Here is an 11,343-nt window from a genome sequence, read left to right as displayed (position 1 = left end):
CTCTTAACTGCAATCATATGCGATTCTTTAGGGCACAATTGAAATCGAGCACATACGCATACACTAAACATAATATCAGGACGACTTGCAGTTAAATAAAGAAGTGAGCCAATCATACCTCGATAAGTCGTCTCATCGACAGACTTACTGTTTTCATCCAAAGTCACCTTCTTATCTGTACCCATAGGAGTTGGCTTAGAATTAGAATTTTCCAACCGAATTTCTTGATTAGCTCCTTGATGTATTTTTGTTGGTGTATCATAATTCCTTCAGTAATTTGTTGAATTTGGAGTCCAAGGAAGAACTTGAGTTCTCCCATCATGCTCATTTCGAATTCAGAGGTCATTAATTCTGAAAAATACTTACATAAACGATCATTAGTTAAACCAAAAATAATATCGTCAACGTAAATTTGTACAACTAATAAATCGAAATCCTCAATTTTCAGAAATAAGGTTTTGTCGACAGATCCTCTTTTAAACCCACTTTCAAGTAGATATTTTGACAATCTGTCGTACCGTGACCTTGGAGCTTGTTTCAAACCATATAAGGCTTTATCCAATTTGAAAACATGGTTTTGAAACTTGCTATCGAGAAATGTTGGAGGTTGTTCAACAAAAACCTCCTCATTCAAATAACTGTTAAGAAATGCTGTCTTAACGTCCATTTGATAAAGTTTAATTCCTTTATGAGCAGCAAATGCTATTAATAATCTAATAGCCTCAAGTCTGGCTACAAGAGCGAAGGTCTCATCATAGTCAATTCCTTCTTGTTGATTGTACCCTTGTACAACCAATCTAGCTTTATTTCGTACAATAACTCCTGTATCATCCAACTTGTTTCTAAAAACCCATCTTGTACCAATAATCGTTCGGTCTTTAGGTCTTGGAACCAAATGCCAAACTTTGTTCCGTTCGAACTGTTGAAGCTCTTCTTGCATAGCAACGATCCAATATGGTTCTGCAAGTGCTTCTTTGATATTTGTTGGCTCAATGGAAGAGAGAAAAGAGTAGAACGAGCAAAAGTTGTTAAGTCTTCTACGAGTTCGTACACCTTCATTCAGACTTCTGAGGATGGTTTCCATTGGATGAGAGTCCTTATATCTCCATTTCTTTGAAACAGGAGGCACATCTTCATCTGAACTAGTCTCACCTTCTTCGAATGATTGGGGTTCAAGCCTTGTTCCCCCTGAATCCAATCCTGGGGTTATAACAAAATCAGGTATGACATTGGATCTAGTTTGCTGGCTCGGAGTTGATGTTATAGCATCATCAGCTATAACTTTATTCTCCAGTTGCTTGGATTGAGAAGAGGTTTTAGTATCATCAACTAAACTCTCAGTTCTCTTTCCTTTATCATTCGAAGGGCTCCCTTGTTCATCATTTGTGCCCTGGATTTCTTTATCTTCCTCATCCAGTTCTGGAAGATCATCCCTGGATAGTCGGAAATCAGGTTCGTTCAAGTCTTCTTCCTCATCCTGTTCAGCTTTGTCAAACATATTATTATCATAAAAAAACAACATGAACACTTTCTTCGATGCATAAGTCTCTTATTGAAAACCTTATATGCTTTACTATGATTAGAATAACCGACAAACACCGCTTCGTCACTTCTGGGATCGAATTTGCTTAATCTATTTTTGCCATTATTATGGACAAAACATTTACTCCCGAAGCAATGTAGATGTGATATGTTAGGTTTACGTCCCCTAAGAAGCTCATAAGGAGTCTTCTTGAGAATGGGTCTAATCAAAGCTCGATTATGAACATAGCATGCAGTGCTAACAGCTTCAGCCTAAAAATTGTGAGGTAGTCCATTAAACAATAATATAGTGCGTGCCACATCCTCCAACGTCCTGTTCATACGTTCAACAACACCGTTTTGTTGTGGGGTTCGTGGTGCTGAGAAGTTATGCCCAACACCATTCTCCCTACAATATTCTATAAAAGCATGGTTATCAAATTCGGTGCCATGATCCGTACGAATGGAAACTAATTTTGATTTGTACTTATTTTGGGCAAGCTTCATTAGAACTTCAAACTCTTCGAAAGTTTCATCCTTTGAGTTGAGAAAGATTGGCCAAACATATCTGGAGTAGTCATCAACTAGAACGAAGACATACTTGGATCCACCTCTACTTCTTACCTTCATTGGGCCACATAGATCCATATGCACAAGTTCTAGTGGTTCATTGGTACTTACCATTCTCTTGTGTTTGAACGAAAATCTCACATGTTTGCAGCGAGCACACGAGTCACATAAGGTTTCTTGATCAAATTTGATTGAGGGAAGTCCTTCAACCAAATCCCATCTCTTTAGCTTATTCAACGTTGTTGAATTTATGTGAGCACATATTTTGTGCCAAAGACACGGATCATCCGTTGTTACTTTCATGCATGTGAATGAATTAGTAGGAATATTATTTACATCAATCATATAAACGTTCCTTCTATGATGTCCTTTAAGCACAACAGTACTTGTTCCTTCAATTATTATTCGACAAGAATCTGAATGAAAAACAACTTTATTTCCTTTGTCGCATAATTGAGAGATACTTAGTAAATTGTGCTTGAGACCACTGGTAAGATAAACATCACTAATAGCATGAGAAGAAGATATTCCAACTTTACCAACACCGATAATCTTACCCTTCTTGTTGTCACCAAATGTGACCTTACCTCCATCGAAGGGCTCAAGTGAAAGAAATAAATTTACATCTCCAGTCATGTGCCTTGGGCATCCACTATCAAGGTACCATAAGTTATTTTATTTCACCACAACCTGCAAAATAATTAGAGGCAGTTTTTAGGTACCCAAGCTAAGTTGGGTCCTTTGACGTTAGTCACTCTAAAAACTAAATCTCTTCTGACCCAATCCTTTTTAATAACATTACGTTTTGGAGGCGAATGGGTTTGTCTGGGAACCGTCTTGATTTGAGTTCTGGGTTCCTCATATCGTGGTCTTTCAGGTTGTTTTGGGGGAGCTTTGGTTTTGAATGGCACTTTAGGTTTAGGTGTTTGTTCAGATTTGGCAGCCTTCTTAAAATCAAAGCTCATATCATAGAACCAACGATGATCATTGTTGCGTTCTTCATTGTACTTGGTTAAGATGGGGTACAATCATTATCCTCGAAAACAGTGTCAGAAGCTTTAAGAAAGTTGATTCCTTTTCTTAAATCCTGAGCATGTTTGACACAGTTTTCTTGGATATGACCAGTATGACCACAGTAATTACAAATCAAGTATTCTAGTAGATTTGAATATTTTCTTCTTCTGAAATTTCGTTCGGAAGGGGTTGATTTGCATTTAGAGTGATCTCTTTGACCATAGCACTCGTGCCCTAATCCTTTCATGTTATTATCTATTGCTCAGTTAGGAAATTTAGGACACATGTGCTACCTACCCACTTTTCGTGAACCTTTCTAGCATGCAAGTGTAATTTTATTAAGGACTGTATCTGTTTGTTGCATTTGGAATGGTCTGACTCTACGACCTTGGGAGGATGAGTCTCTTCATAATTGTCACGAAAGTTTTGGAATATGTCATTGAGAACTCGTACCGTGTCGGTATGCGCTCTTTTAGTATTTGATAGAACCGTTTTAGATTCCTTTAATTGCTGAGTTAGAGATTCAATCACCTTCTTTTGATCTGAGATCACAGCTTCTCTAGCCGTAGCCTTGGACTCAAGAAGCTCTTTTACTTTCCTCAATTCCAAGGTTATAGCTTCACTAGCTGTAACTTTGGTTTGAAGTTGCTTAATGTTGAGTTTCAGGTCTGAGGTTATAGCTTCATTAGCTATAACTTTAGACTCAAGAGCCTTCTTCTCAGCATTTGTCATATCTGAAGTTTTAGCCATATTACCTGTAACTTTAGATTTAAGCTTTTTTGCCTTTGCTTTAAGGAGATGATTCTCTTCAGCAATATCGAGAATTTGTTCTTTCAAGTCTTTTAATTCCATCTCTTGTTCGTGACACTTATCAAGAGATTGCTCAAAGTATTCAATTAAAGCATTCTTAGGCAATTTCTTAACACTTTTCTTCGGTTCAAGATAGCTTACCTCTTCTTCTTCTTCTGAATCGGAATCTCCTAGAAAGCAGCAGTAGGAGTCCACGCTATATTTATTATTATCTGAAAAGAGGTTAAGACTGACGTTGCTTAGACATAGGTTAGCAACTTCTTCTTCTTCTTCTGATGCTTCGTCGTCCTCAGTGTCGAGATCTCCCCAGCATGATGCCATCATCACTTGCTTGAATTCCTTCTTGGTCTTCTCACGTTTTTCTTTATATTTAATTTTCTCCCATGTGGGACAATCCTTAATCATATGACTGGACTCTCCACACTTGAAGAATCCTCTGTTAGCAAACATATTTTTAGACTCGGAAGTTTTCTTATTATAGGACTTGTTGTTGTTGTTGAACGATTTTGCTTGCTTAATTCTGAAAATACGTTTATTAAATCATTTAGCAAACAAAACGGTTTCATCCTCTATTTCAACGTCTTATTCTTCCTCGGCAGAAGCTTGTAGAGCCATTCTCTTACTGTTACTGGCCTCGGTCTCATCATCTTCCAAGACGAGTTCATGAGCCAGGAGAGCACCAATAAGTTCTGTATAAGGTAGAGAAGTGAGATCTCTGACTTCTTCCATAACCGTGACCTTGGGACGCCATTTCTTGGTTAAACTCCTAAGTACTTTTCTAGCAATATCCTCGGAGTTAAAAGTTTTTCCAAGATTTTTAAGCTCATTGACTATAGTAGAAAATCGTGCTGACATGCTATCAAGTGATTCATTCTTTTCCATTTTAAAAAGTTCATATTTTTGAATCAGAAAGTCAATACGATATTTCCTAACAGCCGACGTTCCTTCATAGGCCAACTCAAGACCATCCCATATTTCCTTGGCCGAAGTGCAAGAAGAAAAACGATCGAATTCAGTCGATGTCATGCCGTTTTGTAACAGGCTTATCGCTTTCGAGTTTTTCTCAGCCTTCTTGTAATCAGCCTCAATATAGTCTTCTTCCTTTTTCTCATAGGTAGTGCCTTCCGAAGATGCGACCAAAATTTTGTGTGGTCCATTTTTAATAATCGTCCAGCACTCCCAATCATGTCCTTTTATGTAGCGTGTCATTATGTTTTTCCAAAGTCCATAATTCTTTTCATCAAAGATAGGACACTTAAGATACCTGGAATCCATTTCACACGTGTAAGGCAGCGGAATTAAAATAAAATAAAAAGATAAAAAGATAGACGGATCAGTCTCTTTGCGGTTAGGCAATCAAGAGCACGAGGCTCTCATATCAATTGAAGAGTCTACCACAGTCGAAATACTCGAGAGGGGGGGGGGGGGTGAATTGAGTATTTAAAAAACTTATGCCCACTTTTTATTTTATATCAATGCAATTTATTACTTAAAGTTTATCGATTAAACTTTAACTAATTAACTAAGTGATTGTGAACGTAATGAAATGAACAGAAACGAAAACCGTAAAGACACACGATTTTGAAGTGGTTCAGCTTCACATGTCGAAGCCTACGTCCACTATTCTTGATTAATAATTTTAGTACTTTTCTCCGGATTACAAAATTATCAACCCAACTCGTATAACTAACTCTAGTTATAACTCAATTTGAATATCACTAGATATTCGATTCTGACTATCTTAAGTTACTAAGAAAGAACTTGATTGTTCTTCTAAGTGTTCACATAGTTGAACGAGTAAGAAACAATATGAAGTACTATTATCTTATAACGTAACCTTAAGAATAATATGCAAATTAAAGAGGACGACTTTTCGTAAAGATTTTCAAATGCAAAACAGTAAAAATAACTGATTAAAATTAAACTTAAAATTGTTTGCAAGGGATTTTTATATTTCGAAAAGCTAATTTGAAATTATGAATATCAAAAGTATATATAGTAGAGAGGAGCACTAGGGTTTTGATCGAAACCCTAGTAGAACCGTGGGGCAAGATAAATTGTCCTTTAAGAAACAAATCTTATCTTTCCTTAACTTATTCTACTAAATATTTTGATCAAGTAAAATAAGGTAAATCTAATATATCTTATAAGATATAGAAATATCTTATGGCAATATAGAAAAGATTTGACCTAACAAAATTTTACTTTCATAGAGAACAAGGTTGGCCACCACATGGCTCATAAGCCCATCTTGGTCGAAACCCTAGGTCAAAACATCATGGAGTGGATTAGGGTTAGGTTTAGATAACTTAGCAAACCCTAGGTAGCATGATGACTCATAAGCCGCTTTATTAACCAATAGAATAATGCAAATTTTACTCATATGACAAAATGACAATTGACAAAAAATTTTACTCTTTAATTTCTCTCTAAAAAAATATCATTATCAAACCCTAATTCTCCCTTGAGAAGGCGACTTTTGCAGCGATTTTGCAGGTGAATTTCTTGCATTAATGGCGAGAAATTCTGCCTCTAAATCAGCGAAGCTACGCAATATCACGAGGAGGAAAGGACTGTCTTCAAAAGAGAACCCTAAAGTTGCAAAATTGAATAAGAAAACGAACCCTGCGCCAAATGATGAAGAAGCAGTGAAACATGATAGCATGCAAAATATTATAGGAATCCCTGCCTTTAATATTGATGATGATGAATCTGTGGTTGAAACCATTGCCTCCGCAAAGGATGATGATACAACAGTTATAGATGAACAGGGAGAACGGTTTCAAATTCATGGAAAGAAGATTGAACAAGTGATTGAGGAAGAATCAGTACCTTTATTACAACTTTCAAATGAGGACGTGCATGAGGAACTGGAATACTGGCAGCAAGCTATTAATGGGTTTGTGTTGGGAGCGAACCCTCCCATGGCTGTCTTGGAAGGTTATTTATGTAGAATATGGTATAAGCATACAATAGACAAAATCTCATTTATGCCTAATGGAGTGTTTTTAGTCAGGTTTCAGACAAAGGAAATGCATGAGCAAGTGCTTAAGGCTGGCCATTACTTGTTTGATAGTAAACCTGTCATCATCAAGCCATGGACGGAGAATGTTGCTTTGGAGAAAAAGGAAGTTAAGAGTGTGCCAGCATGGATTAGAATGCATCAGCTACCATTGAAATTCTGGGGACGAAGTTTACCAAAGCAAGCAGGGCTAATGGATAAATATATACAGAATGATACTGCCACTGATCTAAAGACCAGACTGGGATATGCCAGAGTCATGGTGGAATTGCAAGTTGACCAAAAATTCCCTAACACTCTTAAGTTCCTTGATGAGAAAAAACAGCTGGTGGAAATTGACATTGAATAGGAATGGAAACCGATCGTCTGCAAATTGTGTAAGATACTGGGACATGAACAAAATAATTGCAGGGGAGGCAAATCATCAGCTGTGCAGAAAGAACAACCTGTTAAGCCAATAAAGGAGGTGTGGAGGAAAGTGGAGAAGCCTATGATGACTGACCAGGCACATACATCAGATAATTTATTGATCACTCCTAGGGTCCTTACACCTACGGAGGAGGAGGAGCCTGTGCTGGTACAAATTAAGGAGTTCCCTCAGGCTAACCTGCATACCCCAGCTAAAGATGGAGGGACATATGTTGAAGTGCTTATTGGTTCACTAGGAAAGACAGTTGGCTCAGAGAGTTTCCACAAATCTAAATCTAATCAATGATTAAGCTCGGATTCTGGAATGTGCGTGGTATGAATAGGAGGAATAAACAACAGGTAATAAATAGATTTTTGTTAAATAATAATGTAGGTATTTTTGCTTTACTTGAGACCAAAATAAAACCTAGTAATTTGAATAAAGCCATGAATTTCTTCAATAATTGGAGCATATCTACTAACTCTGCCTATCACCAAGGGGGGGAGGATCTGGATTCTTTGGCAAGCAAGTGTGTGTGATATACAGTTCTTAGAATATGATGCCCAGTATGTTCATATGGACGTCATAAACAAGTTAATCAATAAGAGCTTCTTTGCCACGATGGTTTATGATTTTAATGGTAGTGCTAAAAGGGAGCCTTTCTAGAATAATTTGAGTAGATAGGCAACTAGTATACAAGGGCCTTGGGCTATTGGAGGGGACTTCAATTGTATATTGACTGAATCTGAAAGAGTGGGGGGTCCTTCTTCAGACAAAATGCTGAACCATTCAGGCAATACCTACATCAGTGTGAAGTGATTGATAGTCCAGCCATGGGAGCTACCTATACTTGGAATAACAAGCAATGCCCTGCTGATAGAGTTTATAGCAGTCTGGATCGTTTTTTGGTAAACCAAGAATGGCTTAACATTTTTCCATTCCTGTATGCTCACTTTTTGCCCGAAGGAACATTTGATCATACACCATGCTTGGTGCAACCAGTAATACAAAGTGATAAAAGAACCAGGACATTTAAATATTTTAATATGTGGAGCCTTTCACCTAATTTTAAAGATATAGTACATAATGGCTGGCAGTGTGATCAGAAGGGAACTAAGATGTTTGAGTTGGTCACCAAGTTGAAGGCTATGAAGTCCTGTCTCAAAACCCTGAATAAAGAGCAATTTTCAGATATTGAGACAAATGCAGAGATTACTCTTACCAAACTCACCAGGATTCAACAAGCATTGGGAATGAATCCTCTTGATGCAGATCTTGTTCAGCAAGAATGTGAGACTAGAGCAGTTTACCAACATCTAGCTAATGCTCAATTTCAATTTTTACAACAAAAAGCAAAAATTAAGTGGACTGCAGATGGGGATGCAAATACATCCTTCTTTCATGGCATCCTGAAAACAAGAAGGAGACAAAATCAGATTGTTCAAATTGAAGACCATCAGGGTAAGCATTATGAGGATAAGCAGGGTGTTCAAGATAGTTTTATCTAATTCTATACACAACTTCTTGGCCACTCTAATGACACCACTGCAGTTAGTCCCAGGGTAATGCAACAAGGCAATAAATGTGAGGAGTGCCATATGCAAATGCTTTTAGCACCTGCTACTGACGATGAGATTAAAAAGACCATATTCAGCATTCCAAATGAGAAGGCCCCATGGACCAGATGGTAATTCAAGCCAATTTTTTAAAGCTAGCTGTGACATTGTGGGTAAAGATGTTTGTGATGCAGTACATGAATTCTTTAGGAATGGTAAGCTTCTAAAACAATTGAATGCTACAAATATTACCCTAATTCCTAAAGTCCCTCACCCTATAACAGTCATGCAATTTAGGCTAATTGCCTGTTGTAATGTAGTGTATAAATGCATATCAAAGCTGCTGTGTGCAAGACTGGCCTTGGTCCTTCCTCATTTGATATCAGTAACACTGGGTGGCTTCATTCAGGGCAGGAGTATCATGGAGAATATACTCATCTGTCAGGATCTGGTCAAGCTCTATGGTAGGAAGACTGCATCTCCAAGGTGCCTATTTAAAATAGACCTTCAGAAGGCATATGATTCAGTGGAATGGAGTTTTTTTTATTTCAGATGCTACAAGAATTGAATTTCCCAAGTTCTTTTACCAATCTCATCAAGGAATGTGTTACCACAGCATCATATACTCTTAACCTTAATGGGGATAGCTTTGGCTGGTTCAAAGGACAAAGGGGCTTGAGATAGGGAGATCCTTTGTCACCTCTGTTATTCACCATTTGCATGGAGTACCTTACAAGGCTACTGGCTTACACTACTTCGACTATGAATTTCAAGTTCCATCCTTTGTGTAAGCCTATGAAACTGAGAAGCTTGATGTTTGCTGATGACCTATTGCTCTTCTCTAAAGGATATGTTGAATCCATCATGATTTTGCTTCGCACTTTCTCTACTTTCTGTCAAGCCTCAAGTCTGAGGTTGAGCAAGGGCAAATCAAATGTTTATTTCAATGGAGTGAGCAATGAACTCAGAAAGGAGATTGTTCAGGTCTCAAGATGTATTAAGGGACATTTACCTTTTAAGTATCTTGGTGTTCCCATCAAGCCCTCTAAACTGTCAATAAAAGACTGTCAACCACTGATTGATAAGGTACTGGAAAGAATCAGGATGCTAGGGACCAAGAAGCTCTCATATGCAAGGAGATTGGTGTTGATAAAGGCTGTGTATAAAACGTTGCATTCATACTGGGCTTCTAGCTTCATTATTCCTAAGGCTGTCTTAGCTAAGATTGAAGCAATCTGTAGGAACTTCCTTTTTACTGGAGGGACTGAATACACAAGAACCTCAACTGTAGCCTGGGCTAAACTATGCACTGATCAGAAGAAGGGGGGCCGTGGTCTAAGAGTGGAAAGTACCTGGAATAAGGCAGCTATAGGGAAGCTGGTGTGGTGGGTACACTCTCATCCATCCAAATTATGGGTCCAATGGGTGCATAATATTTACCTGAAAGGAGTGACATGGGAGGGCTACACCCCCCCCCCCCCCCCCCCCCAAATGAGGCCAACTTTGACTTGGAAGAAAGTGTGCAAAATGAGGAAGGAACTCCAGGAAGCTTATGACCAGAATGAATGGAGCACTGTGCCTAGCAAAGAGTACACAATTAAAAAAGGATATAACTGGTTGAGCCCTGTTAGTCAAGAAGTGGAATGTCATCATATTGTATGGACCAAATGGTCCATTCCTAAACATAGTTTTATTGCCTGGTTATATTATCATCGGGGATTTTGAAGGAAATCATATTTTAAATATCACATATTTTTGTTTAAAGTTTTAGTCATAAAAACTTAAAGATCTTATGCATGCAAAACATATAAATGAGTGTAAAGGAAAACCGGTTCCTTACATTGAATATTTCGGTTTATGGGCACAAGTAAGGTCTCCTACCTTCACTTGTTCTTGAGCTATGATGAGTAATGAAATGATCCTCCAAAGACTTCAAGTGTAGAAGTCACTCCTCTTGATTGCACCCAAGATTATCCCTTATCTCTACTAAATAATATGTGCTAGATATTTGTTTAGTAGTTTACCTTAAAATTGATTACTAACACTCATATATTACACTAATAATATTAGTAATTTGATTTGAACAATTTGATCATGATTTCTCTAACTTTGGAGAAAGATGAACAAAGTTTGAGAGAGTTTGCATGTATTTTTAATGGACAAGCATAAAGAATAATGAAGAACAAAAATTGTCCTTGTTTGTGTAGGTACACCGGTTTTGGGAGAGGTAGTGGACCAATATATGGTCCTTCACTTTTCCTTTTTGGTCTTCTCAAAACCTTAGGCATGTAAGGCTATTAGGTATAGGCATCATTGTTTTATTTTTATCACATAAAATAAAATAACCACAGCCCACTAACACCACCTCCATTTCGGTTTACACATAATATGGACCACCATTTTATTTTGTCAATTTGTCAATTATCACACAATATGTCACA

At 37.6% G+C, this 11,343-nt stretch overlaps 1 protein-coding gene across 1 annotated transcript; it reads left to right on the top strand.

Moving 5' to 3' along the window:
* Positions 1–8,179: 8,179 nt before the first annotated feature.
* On the top strand, positions 8,180–8,854 carry LOC141607893 (uncharacterized). The gene has a single exon (XM_074427243.1). It carries the CDS (start codon positions 8,180–8,182, stop codon positions 8,852–8,854), a length of 675 nt encoding a protein of 224 aa, XP_074283344.1.
* Positions 8,855–11,343: the final 2,489 nt, after the last annotated feature.

Source organism: Silene latifolia, chromosome 10 (genome assembly GCF_048544455.1).
Source record: "Silene latifolia isolate original U9 population chromosome 10, ASM4854445v1, whole genome shotgun sequence".
NCBI lineage: Eukaryota > Viridiplantae > Streptophyta > Magnoliopsida > Caryophyllales > Caryophyllaceae > Silene > Silene latifolia.
Note: the sequence above shows the minus strand (reverse complement) of the source record. Positions and strands in the feature narration are given on the sequence as shown.

Bases quoted from the DNA above. Each gene is read 5' to 3' on its own strand.
- LOC141607893 (XM_074427243.1), top strand. From the start codon at position 8,180: ATGGGAGCTACCTATACTTGGAATAACAAGCAATGCCCTGCTGATAGA.